This window comes from Sturnus vulgaris, chromosome 2, assembly GCF_052056855.1.
Source record: "Sturnus vulgaris isolate bStuVul1 chromosome 2, bStuVul1.hap1, whole genome shotgun sequence".
In the NCBI taxonomy this organism is placed as follows: domain Eukaryota; kingdom Metazoa; phylum Chordata; class Aves; order Passeriformes; family Sturnidae; genus Sturnus; species Sturnus vulgaris.
This window is the reverse complement of record NC_142244.1, coordinates 46,438,505-46,461,080: the sequence shown is the minus strand read 5'-3', so window position 1 is coordinate 46,461,080 and position 22,576 is coordinate 46,438,505. Positions and strand designations below refer to the sequence as shown.

Here is a 22,576-nt window from a genome sequence, read left to right as displayed (position 1 = left end):
AGGAGTCACAGCAGGATTTTTATTGGATTAGGAATTCAAAATTAAAATACTAGTAAACTATTCTGTTATAGAAGTGAAGGGAAAATACATAAAATCTCAGTGTAATAAAGAAATGGGTACATATATGAAAAATATAGAAATATATTTATTAATTCTTTTAAAATATATAATTATACAGCTTTTCTTTCATAATCACCTATAACATGACACCATCACAGAGTCAAAGAGGGTATTTGGGGTCCTCTCCCATGTAGCCAATACCTTAGTGGTTACTTAAGCCTGAGCCGTTGGGGTAAGGCGAGACTAAAATTCATCTTCGTTAATGACAAGTATGTGGAATTGTAAAGATAACCTGAAAATGAAACAGTAATGACTCTTTGACTCTCCTAAATCTAATCCTACGAGGATCAATTTGAGTAGTAGCATAGGGAAATAAACGGAATTTGGATGAGAGAACCATGACAGAGAAAAACATGTCTGAAAAAAAATGTTATGGTGTTGGGACGAGTAAGATTGAATGTGGTGCTGTGCAGGGAAAAGCTGAGGGTAGAGACCAATAGTGTCTTGTGGCAGAAAATCCCTTCTGCCGGCTCAGCGAGGACACTGATAAATATTTGGCCCAATGAGGGCAGAAGATTTCTCTTCCTGGAGACACCTTGGGGGTTCAATTCCATCATCTGTGACACATACATCACTAGAAGTACTGTTAAAAAACCCACCAAAGTATGCAAAATGTCACCAGGTTCTCCAAGTGAGTTGGAGTGTCCTGAGATGTGGGGGAAGACAAACAGGATGTAAAAAATCCTGCGGATTGGGAAAGAAGCAGCAAAGAAGTGGGAGTTGGAACGTTAGAAGACTCGAGGCTGCGCAGAAAGCTGCGAGAAGTTGAACTTGAAGAGTATACAGTAACTGTTACTGCTGTAACTGGCAGATGCGCCGGAACTGCCCGCACACCAACCACCTGCTGCCGGCCTGCCACAGCCCTCGGGCTCGATCCCTGCGCAAGGGATGGGGTAAAGTAGCCCTGCAGGGACTCGCACCGGGGCACCGGGCTGGGCTGCTGCTCCGCGGGAGCCCCGCGGGAGAGCGGGAACACTAGCTTGGCGTTGGCGCTGCTGAAGGCCGTCACTTGTGCCACCTAGACCCAGCGGTTGAAGGAAACTCCAGGGCCGGAGCGCGCCCAGAAGCAGCAACATCGGGAGAGCTCCCATCCCACGCCCCAGCACGAGCCGTGCCCCTCCCGGGGGCGGCCCCTCGGCGGGCACAAAGCCGGGCTCGGCCGCTGCCCGGGGAGCAGTGTGCCGCTGTCCCGGTGCTGTGGATCATCCCTTCCTTCCGCCGGGTACCGCCTTCGCAGCGCCCGCCCTCCATCGCTCCTTGCTCGCTGCCGGCGGGCGCGGGGCCGGGGCAGCGCCGCGCCATGGAGGAGGCGGCCGCTGCTGCCGGGGCACAGCCGCCCGCGGTTGCTGTTGCTGCTGGTGATGCTGCTGGGGCCGAGCCGTCGCCCGGGGCCGCCGCCTCTCCGCGCCGGCTGCTGGCGCTGCTCGGAGCCAAGCTCTGCACCTGGTGAGTCCCCGGCCTCCACGTGGAACCGCGCGGCGCCGGCCTCCCCGCCCGTCGGCTTCCGGGCCGCCCGCCGGAGCGGGGGAAGGAAGGGAGGAGAGGGGAAGCGCCCTGGCTGCTCGGGACGCTTCGGCGAGCAGCGCGGTCGGGATGCGGAGGCCGCTCTGTGCCGCCGTGAGCAGCCGCGGGTTGCCTGGGCCGGAGCGGCCGCCGCGGTGCGGGCCCGGGGTTAGGGCCGGGGGACGCGGGGCTGAGCAGAGCCCGCACCCTTCGGCCGGCCCGGCATACGGGAGCCCGGGGAAACTCTGGCCCCTGCCCCCGGAGCGGGTGCTCTGATGCTGGGGCTGCTCCGGGAGCGCCGCCGGGCTGCAGCCTGCGGATGCTGCTGGGCGAGAGCGCTCCGGGTAGCCTCGGCTGAGCGTGGAATTAGCGAGTGATGTTTTGGCACTGTTGAAGTAGGACTTTGCTCTCACACACAAACACGTGTATTCATCTTTTTGTTCTTCTGTTTTCCATTTTTTTCCCTGCGCTTTATCTGTTTTGTAGTCTTCGATCAGCTTCTTTATGAAGGAAGGATAGGTCATGGGGGATAGCGGAGGTAATAGGACAAAATAACTGAAATGAGGCGTGGAGTCGAGAAAGACCAATATCCTCATTTCCTCCTTCTATGAATCAGCTTATGTTAGAGACCCGTTCAGGTATATCTCTTGAAATATGAGCACTAGTTAAGCATGGAAAACTTGTGGAAAAAAATTTGCCAATCTGTGCAGACAAGTTGGTACTTAAGAAGCACTGCCTTCCAGGAGAGCAGGACTACATCCTTAGACTTCTAGGTCACTTACAGTTTCACTTCCCCTTAAGAGGGGAAAAACAGTTCCTGTTTAAAAAGCTTTTTTTGAGCTGTAAGTTTGGTCACTAATAGTTACTGCATCGGATTTGTCAGCCAAGGATGTGCTGGCTTTCCTGCCAGCCTTGTGCTCATAAACTGTAATGTGGTTGCTGGACTACGTAATGGTGTGTGCTGGCCAAGCAGAGCCTTAGTCCAGTGGACGAAGCCTCATCTTCTCTTTTGGTTATAATTTTTTCTCTTTTCACTCCTTCTGCCTGTCAGGAGAGACCCAAAAGGCAAGACAGAAACTTGTTGAGTTGTTCAGTAACCTCACTTATACCATTAGTTTTGCCAAAGGGCTACACTAAGTGAGTCTGTGGGAGGTACTTGAAAGAAAATCAGTAGCTTTCACTGAATTTTATGAAGTGTTGTCTGAGATACTGAACTGATATTTTTCTTTTTTTTTTTTCCTCCAGGTGATAGCAGGCTCAGCCACTTCAGTTTTGTTAGAGGCCCTTCTGAGTCGTAGGAAGGTTTAATAGTTATATTATATATATATATATATATATATATATATATATATATATATAATAAACTAGGCTGGGTCTGGGTTTTGTTGTGGGGTTTTTTTTTCCTTTTTTTTTTTTTTTCATTTGAGTAGAACCATTAGAAAATATATCTCTGGTGCTTTTCTGTTTCTTACCTCTTGCAAATTGAGTTGATGTCAGTTTCAAAGCAGAACATGGAAAAACTAACTTCTGGTGATGTTAGTTCTTAAAAATATATTCTGCTGTTATTAGTTAATTACTAATTAAGTTGCAATATGGGTTCGGTCTGAACCTGCATTTTCCTTTAACCACTAGCATGAAAAAGTGAGATCATTGGAATTAAAAGGTCACTTCCTCACCTGTTTAGGAAGAGTTCAGTAGTTAAAGCCAAGTGCAAGTAAACTCTGTGCATGGACAGTGTTGCCAGGCTTTGTCATGACAGTATTAGATTGGTGGCATAAATAAGATGAATATTTGAAAATCTGCATTTATTTTAAGTTAAAAATTCACATTAAAATTACAGGATTTGGTAAATTAATTGCCATTAAAATTGTTGGCTATGGTCTGACTAAATTTTCTTTTAACTTCCTCCAGTATAGACTCTGACTGTATTTTCGTATCTTGGTGTATTTCTTATTCTGCATTTCACATGGAGCCAAGGAAAGCCAGCCTGAGTTGCTCATGATGTTGAGAGCCGCACATTGTTCAGTGTTCATTTTAGACCAATTTGTGACAAACTTTCATGCTCTAACAAGTCCCAAAATGACTTTAGTTTTGCTCAAAGCCATAGATACAGCTAGCTAAGACAGGGTTGCTGAAGGGAGGGGAGGAGTAATTACTTACTAGCTTGCTACCAGGCATTAAAAGCCAACAATAACCCTCCCCCCACTATAAAACTAAAGGCCTTTTCAGATCACTTACTTGCATCATCCGAGACTCTAAAGTGAATTAGTCCTTTCCAATGCATTAAAAAAATAAAAAGGCAAAAAAGCAGAGAGAATTAAATTCTGGCATGGAAAAGTTAATAATTAATATATTTCAAAGCCTGATCAATTATTAATAAGAAAGTCACTGTCATCAATACTCATGTCAATACCAAAATGAATGGAAACTTGTGTCTTTAAAGTATTTTTCTCAGAAGAAATTGTCTTGCAAAATGCAAACAGTAGGATTTAAAGTTTGCTCTCAAGTTTTACACAGGATCAAACATATTTTTTAAGATAAGCTATGAGCCCATGCTCGTAGTGGATCATGCCAGGAGCATGGTGATATCTTCTCAGAAGCCTTGGCAAATGGTGTGAGGGTGAAACCATTGCTGCTTCCTGCTGAGGCTTCCACCTGGCATTGGGGAGCAGTCAGGGCAAGAGGCTGTTACCTTACATGCAGCTGAGAAAGCTGCCAGGTATGGAGCATTTTGGGATTCACAGAAGACATTTTGTGAGGGCAGCCTTCCACAGTTGTGGACTAAGTCTTTCTGTGTGTTTTTTTTTTATGTTAACATTTTGAATCTGTTCACGCAAGAAAAAAAACTCCCTAAATTAAAATAGACAAAAATAGAGAAGGGCATGAAGTGTGATGAAGCCTGCTTGCTTTGTCAGATGCCTTTGTTATGTAGAAGTAAACACTGTAGCACTGCCAAGACATATGTTAACTGAATAGCAATGATTGCTAGGGCAGTAACCAAAAAACAAACAGCTCTGGAGGTTCTGGACCTGCCTCTCTCCCTAAATACAGAAATAATGCAAGGAGATAATTCCTTAGGTACTTTAAACTGGGGAAATTTGGTTATTAGAAAAGCTGAGCATCAGCTTAGCAGAGTTACTCCATGGCAGGAGAGCAGATGGGTCTGTCTTGTTTTCAGTAAATGATGGTTGAAGCAGCTCAATTGTTTACAGATTTAAATGGCAGCAGGTTTTCCCCATTTTATGCTCTCATTGGAAGGTGGTTGCTATCCAGTTTTCCAGAACATTGCATGTAGAGTCCAGGCCTTTGCTGTAGAGAAGGTGCTGTGGCACGGGAGGAGCAAAGTTGTCGCTTGCAACTCATATCCTAAACAAAAATGTTCAAAGCCCTGCCATACAGAAGTCCATGTTAAACGAGCCTCCTTAAACAAGCTTGTGGGGTGGTAATGCCTGTGCTTCGGCCCTTCTCTGTGACAACACCCAAGAGGTGGGTGAAGGGGAGTTTGTGTCCAGATCAGGGCTTTTGCCAGCCAAGGCAGCTTTGACCTCTCCTGGTAGTGTATTGAAGAGTACAGATCATTTTGTGTAGCACACAGGCTTTGCTCCAAGTTTGCAAAACTTCTTTGCAGCAGTTTTGCCCAGTCATGCCTCTATTCATGTCTGATCTCTACCTCCACACTCTCCCAGCTAGTCCAAGTGCAGGTTGAGTTTAGTCCAATAAAATGCTAAAGGCTTGATGTGTTCTTTGTGTGCTGATGGTGAAGAAGAAATTTTTTTCTGCTAGTTTAGGGCAGGAAGCTTTATTTGAATAATAAAAAGTATACATGTATTTTTTTAAATGCCTGAAACCATGATTTTTGTATGTTGTTCACCACAGTGTATCTTCCTCTGAATTTCAGTGGGTCTTCTGTCATTTTACCTGCTGCAAAAGAGACAGAGTTCACAAGGCTGGCAAAGGGCAAGCTGGAAACCTCATCAATGCCTGCTTGAAATTTTAGCTAACCTACCTCATATTTGTTCTACTGGCAACTGATTAAATTCTTTACGTGACTATAAAAAGATATTTCTGCATCATCCAGAGTAATTGGCCAGAATGTGTCTGATTTGCTCACTAAATAGCACAATCAGATCATTGACCAGAATATTAAGAAACAAAAAAGAAATCAGTTAAAATATAACAGAAGTGAGGTAGCTTCAATTTTTTCTCCTGCTATTTTTAATGTAAACCACCCACCACTGCGCCATATGTATTTTAGAAATCTGTTTTGAAATTAGAATGTTTTTCTTTCACACACTAGTAAGAGTTACTTAGATGAGACTGGACAGTACCTTACAAGATTGTCTCATGATATATGATACTTAGAGTGTGAATGTGCACCATTCCTGGGATTGGCAAGGGAAGCTGTAGTAAAACATGGATTCAAATCTCTTGGAAGTCCAGCATGTCTGGACTTTGTAGAGATTTGCTGTCTCATCGGAATGGACTTGAAGAGAAAAATGTGCCCAGCAGCATTTTCAAAGTCAGAAGAGCTTGGTGTCAGGCTGAATTGAAAACAGGATTCATGCAGGTTCATTAGAGTCTGTGCATGGAAGATGCCCCTCTTCCAAAAGGAGGGTTTGATTGCATGATTGTAGTCGGGTTTAGCACATCCTTGCCTGGCAGCTGGATCGCACAGCAGGGTGAGCTGGTATTTACTGCATTGGGATCACCCACCTTGGGAAAACAGCCATTGTTACTCTCAGGTGGTGTGCCTGACACATAGGTGTCCTGCCAGAAGTCAGCATGGAGAGATGTGGGCACAGGGTAGGTGCAGAATCCTAACGGGGTCCTTTCTTCCCTTGCTTGATTAATTTGAGTGGAAACAAATTAACTGATTGTGCAGACAGTTAAATAGTCATCAGTAGTTTTCAGAGTAAACAGATTAAATGTGAACTTGGCAGACAGGTCACTGGAAATTGTGCATGTGCAGAGACTGGGGAGGTACAAATCTGCACAGCTCCACTGGCAGGAGAAAGAGCAAGCCAAAAAAAGCCCAAAAAACCATAGAGTTACATGTCTCTGTTTGTCTAGGAGCATCTGGGATAGTTCATCTTACATTAGGTGAAGAATTGCTACTAAAAGAGCATGAGCTTTTTTTTTTTCTTTTGTTTCCCTGCTGGCTGTGGGTGGGACTTAAGAAGAGCTGTAAATGCAAACATGATCTTAACCAAAAGGCATTCTTAACTCCATCCTCATTTGCAGCAAAACATGATGTAATAGAACTGAAAAAAATCCACAATAAGTGTTAATTATAATAATTATTATTACAAGAAAGATTTATTTTAAGGTGAGAACAAGCAATCACTGGAACAACCTCCACAGGGATGTTGTGGGGTCCCCATCACTGGAGGTTTGCAAGATGCAACTGGACAGGGCACTAAATAGTCCCATTGAGGCTCCCTTTCCCATGAAAGGTTGGACCAGATGATCTTTCAGGATCCTTCCAAACTGAGCTGTTACTTGGTTTTACCATTAATACTTTTTGTTTCTTTAGCACTGCTCATCTTAAGGTCTCAGCTCAGTAAAACTCCGGTCTCAGACGAGCCGTAAGGTAATTGTGTTTTATCTCCATGTTGTAGATCTTTGTTGACCAAAGTAAGGATGGAATTCAGTGGAGGACAAACTCAAAACCTGCTTAATAAGAGTAGGACCTGCTGTTGGGTAGAGCCTGCCCAGGTGACCTGTTTGAAATCCTTGCCAGTAACTTCAGTGTCCATGGTTGGTGATTTGAGCTGACCTCACTTCTCATGTGGCAGTCCTGAGGCCAGACTAGACCTTCTGTGTACACAAAACTTTGCTTACCTGTAGATCAGGACAGCATTGGCAGGGAGTAGGGAAAAAAAGTCAGTCTAAAAAATGGCATTTTTCCTGTAAAACTAGGGAATAGTTTTTTAGAAACTTGAATATTTAATTTAACTAAGCTTACTGTTTTTTCTTTAATGTTCACAGGTATGTTTGGAAAACTGTAGTTCTGGGCCAGGTGCTCTCCTTGTTGATCTGTGGGACTGCTGTTACAAGCCAGTACCTGGCAGAAGTATTCCGTATAGCAACTCCAATGCTGCAAAGTTTCATCAACTATTTTTTGCTGCTTCTAGTTTATACAACAATGCTGGCATTTAGGACTGGTATGTGAAATACGGGATGGGAGATTCTGGTTCATCTCTTTTTTTCTTTCTACATTTTCCTTTCAGAATTTGAAAATAAAGACCTCAATACTCATCCTAGTTTTTAAAGTTCCTACTTTATAGCAACACATGGAAATTAATTTCACAGGTTAAATGTGCATTTAATTTGATATAATGTCATATCTGTATAGAGTTTTGTGCTCTTTGAATTGAAGTAATGTGTTATATTAGGAAGAATAAGCTTTGTTGTAGCACGCTTTGCTACCAGAGGCTATGTAGTATTCCTTCTCTTCTTATTAATTTGCTCTTTAGACAACTCTAGTCTTGCTGTGTTTTGCTTCATGTGGAAGAATTTCTGTGCTTTTCACCATTTGCATTGTCTCCTCCCAGGCTGTGTTTCCTGTTAAACAGGGGCAGGCAAAGTCAATCTTGGTATTATTTATGCTTCTAAAAAGCAAAATTCCCGTGCAACATTTTGTTGGAAAGAAACACATATTGATTGCTGCTTTCTTCTAAACAGGCAGTAACAATCTTGGGCAGATTTTGAAACGGAGGTGGTGGAAGTATATTTTTTTGGGACTGGCTGATGTTGAAGCCAACTACATGATTGTAAAAGCCTACCAGTATACAACCCTCACAAGTGTGCAGGTAAGGACTGATCTCTCTTTTTGAACTGTTGCTTTTATTACAGTTTTGGACTAGTTTCTAAAACGAGATTCATAGGACAGATGTGGAAGCTATTTAAGCCTGGAAAGAACTGTTCAGTATCTATTTTCTCTGTGCAGTACAGGGAAGAGCATATTGTATCATGAATAACCTTTCCAGGAATCAGAGAAGATTGGCTGGTATTACCCTGTGCCAACTCTTGAGTTGAACTCTTAGTTATTTTGATACAAGCACTTCGAAGAGTTTGCGGACTGCCACTCAGTTTTTTGTCCTGACACAAAATAAAGATTTATGACCAGGTAGCAGTCACTCAGTGCAAGTTCTTGCTGATAAGAGTGAGGTGGATCTCTTGCCTAGTCCTAGAAGCTGCGGGAGGTGTTGTGAGATGTAACCCCCACCTGTGAGGATACACTGAATGTCAGTGGTGTTGCTGCCCGTGCAATGAGGGACCAGCCTTGTGGCTTTTGGATATGGCAGTTCAGGGCCCTCTCTGGAAGAGCTGGAAGGAAGGTCAGCAGAAATAAAATAACAGTAGACATCCTCTGCAACACCAGTGTTTGATGGTAAATTGCTGCACTAGGATAAATCTTGTGTTCTGAAAAAGCTCTATAAACAGAAGGGCTGAAGCTGGAGTTTCTTTGTCACACTACACAGACAGAAGCTGCTGGAAGAGCCAGTGCTTTCCTGCCTCCAGCTGCTGTCTCCTGAGCTTGCAGCGCCAGTTTGCTTGAACAAACTGACTCGGAACACTGAGCAAAGTGGGAGTAAACCCTGACTTTGGCTGTAGTGTTAGTGAGCTTTGTCAGGCCCGAGTTAACTCACTGTGTGACTTCACAGCTGCTGTGGGAACAAGGAGAGGATGGTGCATGAGCAAGTAGGGAGTTTGTCCAGGTTGTGCCAGTTCATGCCTGCTGTTACCAGTGGTGGGGATCTGTGGCAAGGGTCATGGCCCCGCTTACCTGAATAATAAAAAAAAAAGTCATATGAAGACTTGGCTGTTAGTTGGGAAGGAGTGTTTAGGTGTCAGTGTTTTACAGAGTCAAAGTAATAGGGGTTAATATTTAAGAGAATTACCTGTAAAGCAATAAATTCCTGAAGTCGGGGCTCCCTTTAGAGAATTTTCTTTTCACTGCTGAAGACCAGTTGTGTCTCTTGGGTTGTTTTGTCACATTTCCATTTCATACTTATGTGTTACGACTCATTAGGTCTTTAATCTCCTTACAAATAATGCCTAGGAAATCGAAGTTTTAAGAGTCACTTGTTTCAGTCTCAAGATCAAGTTAAGCTGTTGAGACACTATTTGACCTTATACTTAACAGCTGAACAAGCCAGGACTTTGATCCAAGCTCTCAGAAGCAGTTAAGCTATTCCCATGATTTCTTTCTTAGAAATTAAGAAATAATAAATATAATAAGATTGTCATGTCCAAAAACGGTTGCCAAAAACTCAAGTATTTTCTGAGCCTTTTTCCCTTTTGGTAACCTTGTGACTGATGCTGCTTTCTGTCAGTTCAGTAATTGCGATTGCCTGTTGCCCTGAGGTTTCTTGCACATTTTCTGAAGTCACCAATTTCTCACCATTGTCAGAAGTGATATACAGGTTAAAAAAAAAAACCACAACAAAAGTCTGTGATTTTTCTCTAGTGCAAGGCATTTTCTTTTTTTTTTTTGGCAAGCAATTTTGGAGCTACATCAGTATCTGTGGTCCAGAGCACCCCAGCCTGATGGCCTCTCTGCAGAACTGGCTGTGAGTGAGTGGATGCCCAGGGACCATAAAAACAGCACGGGTTTATGGCACCGTTCCAAATGCAGTGTAATCATTGTTAAAATGCTGTCTGGCTGGAGCTTCAGCTTCCACTATGAAAGGTAGCTTCAAAGATAAGTTTTTTTCAGCTCAGCAAGGAACTTCCATGTATTTTCTCAAACACGCACACACAGGCAGAACTGGTTTCCCTTTAGTTATCGAATACCAGCATTTTTCAGGACGAGTTGGGAGATTTTTAAGGTGATAACAGTGGAATGGCAGCTCTCATTTCTCAGTAAATACAGAAGAAGACTTTGGTCCACAACTGAACTGTTTGGCTGTGGCTGAGGCAGTGCCAGGATATTCCTTGCTGCCAGTATCCTTTTTTTCCTGTGGCAGGACTTGGCTGTGTTGCAGTTTGACCACATATTATGGCACGAAGCTCTGTCAGGGGAGGTTTAGGTTGGATATTCGGAAAAGGTTCTTCACCCAGAGGGTGGCAGGGGACTGGAACAGGCTCCCCAGGGGAGTGATCACAGCACCAGCCTGGCAGAGTTCAAAAAGTGTTTGGACAACGCTCTCAGGCACATGGTGTGACTCTTGGTGTGTCCTGTGCATGGCCAGGAGTTCTACTTAAAGGTCCTGCCTGATAGGTCCCTTCCAACTCAGGATATTCTGTGATAACAATTCTGTGATTTATAGCAAAAAACCAAACAGTATAGTTGTGGTTTGATATTTTTCACATGTTGTTGGACACATTTAGGATTTGCTCTGTAAATAGTTCAGATAGAAGTGTTTTTCAGGCAACTGTTGACAGATTGTCAGCTGATGGAAGAGTGCTAGCCTCAATATGAGAAAATACCGAATGAGCCCCTGGGGCTCAGCTGGAGGCTGCCCTTAAGGAGCCTTGTGAGGAATGAGCAGGATGAGCACTTTCTTGCTTACAAAGCTGTCTGAAGCTGGCAATTATAAGCAAACCAATGACCTCCAACTATCTATGATAATTTATTAACCATGTATTAAAATATCGTTTAATAATTTACCCTCCTTTTAAAACCTCCCATAAACAGTGTGGCCAAAGCATGGCTTGAGTCAAAACATTTGTAAATCAAATCACTGGTTATCTTACCAGATTTCCCCCCACTTTGTTAAAAATGCAGGCTAGAATTGAATAAGATCAGAGTTTGAAGAGGCTCTACTGGAAATAGTAGTCAGCACCACAGTACTGCTGTAAATGTTGTAAAACCTCAATAAATAAACTTTATTCTTTTAATTGGTTCCATTGACACAATTCATTGTGATATTACATCTGCTTTGCACCTCTTTGATCTTGATCCTGTACAGAAGAGCTCTATAATGTATTAGATGAAGGAAAGGTAAGATCCAGTAGTTGGAAATCTGATTTCATCTGTCTGTAATCGAGGGTAATTGTCTCCTGGAACAGATTACCAGAGTGTATTCTTCATCATTTGGTGCCTGTTGTCCTGGCTGCAAGTCCTCTACCATGGTGCTCTGGTTCTATAGTGTGTTTTTGATCTGGATGCAACAATTCCCCATCTGACATTACTGAAAAAGCTTTTGGCTCATTATATACTACACCCTTACATCCTAATTAAGATGTTTTTTAAAGGGTTTCTACTCTTTCTCTTTGGGTTGAAAAACTGCTTGGGGGTTTGAAGGCTACATGCTAACATCTCAGTTAATGGGTAGTGAAAGCTTACTTATTAGTAGAAGAGGTGTAAAAATTTTGCTTTCTAATGCTTGTAGTATTTCTTGTTTGATACTAGTCAAAACAGTCAAATTTGCAGGAAATATTAGAGGTTTTCTTGAGTCTAGACTAAAGGTAAAATAGAGAACAAGACCTGTGATATTTTCCATGGTGTAAAGTTATATTGAAATACTTGATATCACATATTGGTGGTTGTAACGTCTCATAATAAAGCCTGAAGAACTTTTACACTTCATAGACTTCACAAACTGGACAAGCTGGAGGCAATCCAAGGAGTAAAGACAAATAGATGGAAGGGTTAGAGGCACTGTTAGGATTTAATCTTTAATAGCTGCTCTTAGCACTATGCTTGTAAGACTTTACTATGTATAGTTATGAATAAGTAGAACCAGATTTATCATCAAAATGTTAACAAGTTTGGTTGAAGCCCTTGGGGACAATGGCACAGCACAGAAGTCGACTGCAGTGGTGCCCTGAGGCAGGCAGAGTCTGGAAATAAACATAGGAACTAAGGGCTTTTGTCTTGATTGTAGAGATTATGCCCCAGACCTACTAATCTGAATATATTTTGTAGGGGCTTCAAGAGGCCAAGTTTTAAGGGCTGACATTTGAGAGTAATTTCTGAAGAATATTTGGGAAATTGACTGTATAATCTGCTGTAGGCTGTTCCCTTATGTAGTTTTGTGGCACTCTACTGAGACTTTTCTTTCCTTCGACAAATTTAAAACCAAAATCTATTTCATTGAATTAAATATTAAACCAGTTGTGATTAGCACAGTGGTCTTGATGGTATTTGGTTATTTTAGAACAATATGCTAGTCTTATGCTGCAGTTTGTATTCTTCTGTGTGAAGTATACAGCTAACTCTTGCTGCTTCCTGTACTCAAGGAGAGTAGATAGAAGATCCTTGGAAGTGTCCAAGGCCAGGTTGGAGTGGTTGAGTGGAAGGTGTCACTACACATGGCAAGAGGGTTGGAACTAGATGAACTTTAAGGTCTCTTCCAATCCAAGCAGTTCTGTGATTCTGTGGATGAGTCTAACAGTGAAGCAAAGATACACAGACTCTTTTACAGAAAAAAGAAAGAAAGGAAAGATAAATCAGAGCACATCAAACCCAAAGTTTCAGTGTCAGGTCCTTGTCACAGTCATGTCAATGTAAAATCAGATTACTTGTACCCATCAATAGTTCCATATTTTTACTTTGTGTACATGGAGCCCTGGGGAACAATGCTGTTTCAGAGCAACATCCTGGCATTCATTTGTGAAGCTGCAAAGATTGCTTAGATCCATCATTAGAAGAGTTCCTAACTCAGTGCTTTCCTACCAAGAGAAAGTGGACCCCTGTTGCAGCTCCTCCTTCACTTGCAAAATGCTTTTAATGGTGAAATATGGGTCTCACCCCTCTCTTAAGCAAATCTACCGAGGCTGCTTTGTTTTCTTAACATCTGATGATTGGAATTAAGTTCCTGTGCATTTGTTTTCAGGATGTTGCAGTCCAGATTTGGGGTGGGTTTCTAACTCAAACAATTCTTCTGTCCACAGCTCCTGGACTGTTTTGGGATTCCTGTGCTGATGGCTTTGTCCTGGTTCCTTCTCGGAGCAAGATACAAGCTGGCCCATTTTGTTGCTGTTGCCATCTGTTTGCTGGGTGTGGGAACAATGGTGGGTGCAGACATTTTGGCAGGGAGGTCGGAAGGTGAAGGTAAGGAGCCCTTTATTGTGGGGGGGAAGAGTAGAGAGATGGTTCCTGCTGTGAGCAGGAACTTGTAAAGCAGAAATAGTATCGGATGCAGTTCTGTTTTAAAAGAGAACATGTTGCTATTTTTATTTCTTGTCCAGAAAGAGGAGATGATTTTTTGGGGAGCCGTGCAATTTCTTTGTTTGTATGTTTGGATATTTCTACCACCTTAAAAAAAAACCCACTAGTGTTAAGTTTAAATTTTGCTGCTGTTCATTCGGACAGTGTGATGACAAGTCTCATTCCTGAAAGCTTTTTCACTCTGACTGTCATGTGAGATGGTTTAGCAGAAGAAGCTGCCTCTCCCTTGTCTTGTTTATACAGTATCAACCTGCTGGCAGCCAGACTTTTCTGATTTGCAGTTTTCTTTGGGTACTAGTTTCGCATTAAAAGTTGCTCACAGCAGCTGACTTCTCAGAGTTCTCTTTGGCAGACCCAACAGGAATGCTCCATGAGTGCAAGAGGAGGTGGGCTAGGATGCCAGGATTCCTGGGATCTCTGCGAGGGAGGCTGGGCCCTGGGGCCAGGAGCCAGCTGGGTGCAGATAAGGGCAGGTCTTCTCTATAACAGATGCCTAAATCAACCCATATCATAGCGATCTTATTTTGAATAAGAATTTTGAATTTTCAGAGCCAGAGGCTATGAGAGAAGGTAAATTTCAGAGCATTGCCTTCATCAAGCAGCTTAGAGATAAGACTGTGTGGTGTTATTTTGGGGCCTTACTGTTGGTAAGACATCAGACAAACTGAAATACAGCTTTACTGCTATGTGGTACGAGTATCCTGAAGGGAGAAGAATATTTCCCTGAGACATTAGGAAGTTGTGCTTTATTTGCTGACCTGGAAGTCCTTACTGCTGCTTACCCTCACATCTTAGACATATTTTCTTAGTGATTGCTTAGGGAAGGAAATTTTAAACCAATGGAAGGATTTAAACAGCAGTGATCCTCTTGCTATTTAGCTGATGCAAAGAGACATTTAATGATGAGTGATGGTAGCACAGTGAGTCCTGTTTGCAGTGTAAATACATTGCAGCAGGACACATGGTACCATCGGTCTGCAGTGCCCACTTGGGACATGTGATAAACCTGGATCTGAGTCCAGGTCCCTCCAAAATCAATAGACTGAATTTTAGCAAGCCTTGAATCAGGCCTTACTGCAAAAGTGGGAACAGTATTGTCAAAATGCAGAGAGCATCTCTAACTGGGAATTTGCTCAATTCCCTACAGTGCCTGAGGTCAGCAGAAGTAGGATTGGAGCAGATGATACAGCAGTGTTTTGGTGGGGGATGAGATGTAAATGCTGGGTTTAGCTCACTCCAGAGTGCAGGGTGAGGTGAGCAGGCAGCAGAGTCTGTGTTCAGACAGTCCTCTGCACACACAGGAAGGGTTTCCTTCCCCTGGAATGAGCTAGGAAGATAGAGATGTTTAAGATAAATTTGCTTGCTTTTTTAAGGAAAGTTAAAAAGTGTTTGCGGCATTACCCTTATTGTGGATTAATATTTCTGTACAGGTAGTCACGTGGTGATTGGAGATCTCTTAGTGCTTCTTGCTGCTTCTTTGTATGCCATTTCTAATGTGAGTGAGGAATACATTGTGAAAAATCTGAGCAGAGTGGAGTTTCTAGGAATGTTGGGCTTGTTTGGGACTATTATCAGCGGTCTACAGCTGTAAGGATCTAATATTTATTTTAAAACTAATTAAGAATATACTACAGATTATTGCTTCTATACCCTGAAATGATGTTATTAAATTCTTTGTTGCATCTGTATTTGGCATATATGGGGATCCTTCCACTTGAATTGATTTTTGTTGCTGATCAGCATCTGTTTTATATCGTTTTTATTTGCACTACTCTTATTACAGCAGTTCTAAAGCTGAACTCCTGCACTTGAACACATAGGATACTTGGCTGTATTTTTGATTTTGTTGATGTTTGTGAGAACACTCAGTATGCTGAGGACTGTTCATAGGAATGTAGCTCTTAAATAATTTTCTCTGTGGAAAAGGAGATAATTGTTAACAGGAGATCTTCCATAATGAAGCCATGTATACTCTTACAAAAACCACATTTGAGTAACAGACCAGATGCACTTAAGTCTGTCTAATGAATTATATAGTCCTCATTTCTCATCATTATAGTTAATAATTTCCTCAAATGGTATATCAAATAAAACTGAATCACTGAAGGATTAAAAAGCCTGTGAAGAAGGCATAAGAATTAAATAACAGTGCTCTTGACTTTCAGGCACTTTAATTTTTGTCTTTTTTCGTGCTTATTAGATGTTTGAGCTAGTGTCATTCAGTAAAATTTGAAACAAAAAAAATGAATGGCTTATAGATCAAAATGTTTCTTATATATTTGATAATTAATTTTTCTATTTGAGTATGATTTTTTTCCTTTTTTATTATATTATATCTTTAACTCTAGAGCCATTGTGGAACATAAGGAGATAATGAAAATTCAGTGGAACTGGAAAGTTGGTATGTGTATGATAAAATAATGTGCATGTTACAGAACACTGGAAAATTATAATAATTTAGACTTTGAATGATGGGGCTTTTTTTTCTGAATAACAAGCAGCATTAATACTGTATTTCACAAGCTTATTTTCTTCAAACTTTGAAGCTCAGCAGAGAGGGTGTGCAGGATTGAACATTAAACCAAGTTTTTCATTTTATATATAACTTGAAATAATTTTTCAAAATAAATTGAAATAAGTAAAAATAAAACCTGTTTAATTACTGACGTGTTTGTTGTTGAAACATCACAAGAACATTTTTCTGTTGTCCTTCCAAAATGAAGTACAGGAAAAATTGACACATTTTGCCTTGAACAGAACTAAACGTTATCAAGAAGTTTGACTCTAAATTTCTTCAGTCATCTCCTGTGTTATGTAGGAATGAACAAAAACTTTCTTGTATAGATACAGTAATTCTTGCCATACAAGGTAATCTCCCATGCTTTTCTTACATGTACATTCCCATATCTTTTAGGAGATAAAAATGCATGGATTTAAATCATCTGGAGAACATCAGAATTCTGCCTGAGGAGTAACATGTCACCTTGTTTTGCAGCACTACTGTTCACAGGCTTTGCCCTGTGCATGTTTGGGCTGTACAGCTTCATGCCAGTTGTGATTAAAATTACCAGCGCAACCTCCGTCAACCTGGGGATTCTCACTTCAGATCTCTACAGTCTCTTCTTTGGGCTCTTCCTGTTTAAGTACAAGGTGAGTACATTCATTCCTTCACTTTCACATTCCTTCAGTTATGTTTCTACTCCAAAATTATAAATAAAGTATAATGTTCTTAAATGCCCCAGAGCAGTCGTTTGCACCTGCACACTTCTGCAGCTTCTGTCATTCATTGTTGGCAGGTGTCTGTCAGGAAGAGTCAAGTTAGTAAATGACAGAGCCTCGCACCATTAGCCAGGGAGCCATTTTCAAACTATTTCACACTTGAAGGAATAAGTTAAGAGATAGTAAATAATTTCCTGAAGTGTTCCAATAATAGAGTTCTCACTGAAAGCCCTTTGTGGAATGGTATGTTAGATCTGGTTCATTACTCCAAGTGTGCAAATAGAGGGTTTGAATCTCACTGTCCTGAAAGGCATTTGGTGTCTGAAAGAGGACCAGTTTGATTTTCAGAAAATGTTTTCTTTCAGAAGTTTAATCTGTTCATTACCAACATTTTGGAATGAGAATCAAGCTCTCTCAGATCTCTTGCTAAGGGGAGACTAAAGGATCTGAAAAAATACAGATAAATGTATTATTCTGTACACTCTCCAAAAGGCAGTTACTTTTATTGTGCTCTAAAATATTTTTGGCGGTGTCTGCTCAAGCTAAATGACAGTGCTAAAAGGATTTCATTCCACCCTCCACTTTTCATCCAGAATCACTTGTGAGAACCTAGCTCATTAAAGTAATTGGAGTAATTGAGTCAGCCGCTTGGTGACTGGAAGGGCTTTTGAGAGTGAGAAGCTTGTGATCTTTGCTTAGGATCTTAATTTGTATTATTCCATGTGGTTGCTTTCTCTTCAGCCAGAAGCTTTTAGGTCAGATTTGTTTTCTGAAAATGAAGGCAGTGCAGTGTCTGGTAATGGTAGGGTCTGACAGCAGCTGGATTTTCCTTTTCAAGAGTCTCTTAGCTCAGCTTTCCTCCCTGTTTTGGGTTCCAAACTTTGCTCCAACTACAAAGCATCCATTAAAAATAAATGCAGGAAGCAAACCATATTTATGGTCTAACAACTAAATCCTTTCTGAGTCGCTTCCAAATGTGGATTTTGGCACCCAGATAGCTTAACTCAAGATTATAAATTTATATTCATTATAGTGAAGAGCAAGAAGAGCTTTGGAAGGGATATATGAAAATTTTATTTTTCAGGTTTTTAGCTTATTTTAGGAAGAGCTTTCTTGGGGAGCAGGCCATCTCATAATTGCCAACAGTGAGGTATTCTGTTACCAAAAAGAAAAATGAATAAGCAAAGGCTTTGGGATTGTGCTGAGAGAACTTGAGATATTTATTGAAATAGGAACTGGCATCTGGGGTTAGAAACAATGAAGTAGCAAAAAGGAGAGCAATAATAATGCCACATCTTTAGTAAGATCAGACGATCTGAGACAAGTTATCTCATCTGTTATCTGAGATAACCATGAACTGAGAGAGCCTAATTTTGACATGGCTTTTAGCAGTAGATCTTATTGCCAAGTTAACCATATAGTTTCTTTATGTATGGGGCAAAGAAACCAAGTAGGATGTTTGCTGGATTAAAAAGCACTCTGGATATAGGAATCTACAAGCAAAAATACGGGGAATTACTCTGTATTCCCCATTATCAGATGATATTTCACAACAAGCTGCTGGAGGCTTGGGTGGGCTGTACAGTGGAGAGAGCTATAGAGAGCTCTGAATTTCCATGGTCTGAGCCTGCTCTGAAACAAAGAGAAGGATCACAATCAGTGGCTACAGCAGAGACCAGCCCCAGGAATTGATAAAGTTTTGACTTGTGCACAGTGTTTTGCTAATGCACTTAACTTTTTGGCCGGCCCCAGCCATGTTTTAAGTGAAACGTAAATTTTTCATGCCTGTTTTGAGCTCTTTTTAATTTTTTTCCTTTTACTCCATAATGAATCCTTGCTGTGCTTCCTAATGAACTCATTATATAGATACCTTTAATCTCTCAAGAGATACTGAGAAAGATCTTCACATGCATTAGTAGTATAAACTGCAGTAAACTGCACAAACAGACACTAGATGGAGATACAGTCCTCCAGTAACATTTAAAGTACTCTCAGCAGTGGGAATGAGGATATCAGCTGCACAAACTATGGCTGAAATCAGTGTCTGAAGCAATAAATTTCTTGCAATATTTGAAATGTAAAAAAAAAAAAAAAAGAAAAAACCCAGGAAAAAAACACTTGAGTTCTCCTCGAAAGGAAAAAAAATAGAGTGTAGGCCTGATGGAGCAGCATGGGTAATGTTCACCTGTGTCAATAAAGGCAAAAATACAGGCAGGCCTTGAGTCACAGCTACACTGCAACAGCTTTGGCACCCTGCCTTGGTGACTGTATCCACTCCTGGAGGAATTGACTCATCAGGATCAGAGACACTTCCAGCCTTGTGTGCGCTGCACTGCGAGAGGGAGCTGCAGTTCCTGTGACTGCCCAGCCACAGGTCCTAGCACACAGGGCCTTAGACTGGAGAATTTGTGCAGGTGGTTGGATACAGCCCCAGGCTCTTCCCATTTGCTGGGAACAGGTCAGGGAGAGGTGTGGCCACGGGTGATCCTGCTGCCTCTGTTGGGATAGTTCAGAGCTTGACACTTCCTCCTGTGTAGGGCGAGCACTTGAGTCTGAGCTCCTCTGGGCAAACAGCCACAGCCAGGTGAGGAGAGAGGGCACTTAACACAAGCCACTCTGTTTCAGTCTGCTTTTCCTTTTGTGTGTTGCCATCCAAGAATTTCCCAGCCAAGTGACTGCCAGCTTAGGAATTGCAATGCCTTAATTGTAGATGCCTCAATCTTTTTTGGAGGAGAGTCCACTGTCTAGGTCCTACCATTCATTTCATCCTGATAAACTAGCACATATTTTTCAAGCATGTCTAAGGAAGCTCAGGAAGTTAGAGGACACTGACAGAAGTATGTAGGATATGCTGTGTCCTTCCTCGTAGTGTTCAATCAGTGTGGTTTGACAAAGGGAATATGGAGGATTTTAATAAACCTGCTGAAAAGTGTTCCTGGCTGGTGGATAACTTCAACATTTGGTATTATTGAATCTGGTGTTTCGAAGTAAGTATTTGTCTTTCTGTCAAGGTGGATGAATCTTGGCAGTTACTGGAATTTCAACAGGCAAGTGGACAATAGAGTGCCTGATGTACCTCTGCAATTTGTACTCTTTAGCCCTCATCGCTCTTGACAGCTTGCAAATGCCAGTCTTGTAAAAGGACCCCCAGCCTCTGTCCCCTCAAGGACCTGTTGAGTGTAGAGAGCAAACTGGTTTTGATCCAGCAGTAACACTCATCTAGCTTTGCAGATGGTTAAGAGATCTGTGCAGAGACCAGCTGCTCTGATGACGTGCAACAGCACAGATTCATCTCTTGCCAGAACCTGAAATACTTGCATGTGCTGGATCAAAATTCTCTTGGGTGGTAGAGTGTTTCAGTATTCATGTGTGTATACAGCTTTCATTCAGTATGACTGTGTTCATACCTGTTTGTTCTCTCTGTTAACATTCTTATATGCAGACCCGAGGAGACTTCCTGTCCAGCAGTCTTGGGAACGGGGTGCAGAGAAAAGCAGCCAGTGGCCCAAGTCTTTAAGTAAATAGAGCTGTTGAATTTTGGTTTTCAGACCTGAATCCACCTCGTGGTGATAATCCTCATTAAAATAATTTTTGACAAGGAAGGGTAGCTTTCACATTCTAGAAACAAGGCAGTGTTGGCATGTTCTCACATCAGCAAGACTTAATGCATCTCTTTCTCTCCTCTGCCAGTTTTCAGGTCTTTACATCCTGGCCTTTATTGTCATCATAGTGGGCTTCACGTTGTACTGCTCTGCTACTGGTTGGAAGGCAGAGCCCACGGCCGTGCCGCAGCCGGAGAGCTCCGGCCGGGACAACGCGGCGCTAAAGCTCGAGGAGAACGACAGCGAAACCCCGGCCGTAACTGTGCACTTCACACCAGGAGAAACCGTGGTGGTCAGCACTGATTAAACAAATGGCAGCACTTCAAAACTGAGCTTTTTTTTTTTTTTTTTTTGATTGCCAAATTTCCCTCAAATATTAATCCAGAGAACTGTCCTACTGCCAAGGCACATGTCATACTGTGCTGGGTTTAGTGCACTTGATAGACTTTTAAGGCCAGATCCTCAATCAGTGAAACTGTATTGATTTGCCCTTGCAGAAAATCTGGCCTTTACACGAAGACAGATTAGTATTTATGTGGAGTCTCTGGAAAGTGAGAGACTGTTGTTTTTAAGTGCTTAATTAACTTAACAACAAATGCTTGGGGGAAAAAACTAAGCCAAAGCAAGCTCCCAGGTTACTTAATGGGGAGCGAATATGTTTTATATTGCATTAGGGACCTAAATCTGCATGATGCTGTCTGAGGGCTTCATGGTTTCCGCACCTTAGTGCAGGGTGCCCTCAGATAGCATCTTGCAAAAGCTGCTCAGCTTCTCACAGGACCTGGTTCTGCAAGCCATAGTACATTCATACACCTTCTACGTGCCAGTGGACTTCATTCCTCTACAGAAGGATTTGCTGCCTACATTCCACTCAAATGTTCGTCTCTTCACATTGCTGCACTCTGTTGCAGCTGGGGCTGCAACGTATATTTTATTTGAATTTTGCTAGTATAGGAAGTTTGATTATGTGTTTTTATAATTCCTCCTGTTTCTTTCTGTGGCCTTTCGTTTGGTGCATTCCTATTAGCTGTGGAGGAGGCAAAGGCAGGCTCTTCCACTCTTCAATAAAACTGAAAGTGGGCATTTTTTCTGGATGAGAAAGCAAAAAGATTTGAATGGAAGTTCATTTCTCAGTGAATTTTTCCCTGAAATGGGACACATTTCTGCTGAAAGAGTTGTAATGAAATTGATATTTCTTAAAAAAATTGAATAATCCAAGCCAACTGTCATGGCAGCAATAATGACATAATATCCAAAAGGTTAGGTGCTTTCAGTAGATACACTGGCAGTTTTCCTACCCCTCTTTATATTTACAATAAGTGATGAAAAAATACAAGGCTGCAGTTTTAAGATTGGTAAAACCATACTGGGATTTTATTTTATATTTTGTACAAGCCTTAAGACCTCAGGTGTATGAAGTAAAAAAAGAATAAAGTATTCAGCAGCTGGACAGTTGGTCTTGCTTTGCTTATTTTTAAAGGATTTCTTTACTGCTCAAAATTGTTTTCATTATTTTTGCCAACTAAATAAACCTTTTACTGGCTAAGCTTTGCTCTAGAAGGAAATATGACATTTTCTGAAGATACTGGTGATCAAATGACACAGACTGGGTTTCTACTTCTGGTGTAGTTTATTCAAGCAAACATTTCCAGGAAAAATCTTACCTGATTGTTATTTAGCGATAGGAAAACAAAGGTTCAGCAGACACTACAGCAGTGATCATGGCTTTTTCACTGTGTAGTTCATGCACAGAATGGTGAACAGGTGCTGATGTTTTATGGAAAGCATTTTTGTCCTTTCCCATGTAGAATGCTCCTTTTGAGGGGGGACGGTATTTATTTTATTTTCTAAAATTATGTGGCGTATGATCAGTGTAACATTAGGTAGATTTTATCTGAAAGCACAGGGAAGCGTGCCTTGACTCAGGCTTTGGCTGATCTTCAAAACACAGGATCATCTGGCGGCATGGTGTCATTGCTCACACAGTAGCTCATCCTCTCAATATATAGAT

At 41.7% G+C, this 22,576-nt stretch overlaps 1 protein-coding gene across 1 annotated transcript; it reads left to right on the top strand.

Moving 5' to 3' along the window:
- Window positions 1–1,405: 1,405 nt before the first annotated feature.
- On the top strand, window positions 1,406–22,015 carry SLC35F2 (solute carrier family 35 member F2). Its single transcript, XM_014877581.2, has 8 exons — window positions 1,406–1,566; window positions 7,612–7,787; window positions 8,308–8,435; window positions 13,468–13,627; window positions 15,175–15,331; window positions 16,093–16,145; window positions 16,740–16,894; window positions 20,654–22,015. The coding sequence occupies exons 1-8, from the start codon at window positions 1,421–1,423 to the stop codon at window positions 20,870–20,872; spliced, it is 1,194 nt and encodes a 397-aa protein (XP_014733067.2). The 5' UTR covers window positions 1,406–1,420; the 3' UTR covers window positions 20,873–22,015.
- The last annotated feature ends 561 nt before the right edge of the window (window positions 22,016–22,576 follow it).

Excerpts from the sequence above, each read along its gene's own strand:
- SLC35F2 (XM_014877581.2), top strand. The coding sequence starts at position 1,421 with ATGGAGGAGGCGGCCGCTGCTGCCGGGGCACAGCCGCCCGCGGTTGCT. Across the intron at positions 7,788-8,307 it reads AATGCTGGCATTTAGGACTG|GCAGTAACAATCTTGGGCAG; the intron begins GTATGTGAAATA and ends TCTTCTAAACAG. Across the intron at positions 13,628-15,174 it reads AGGGAGGTCGGAAGGTGAAG|GTAGTCACGTGGTGATTGGA; the intron begins GTAAGGAGCCCT and ends ATTTCTGTACAG.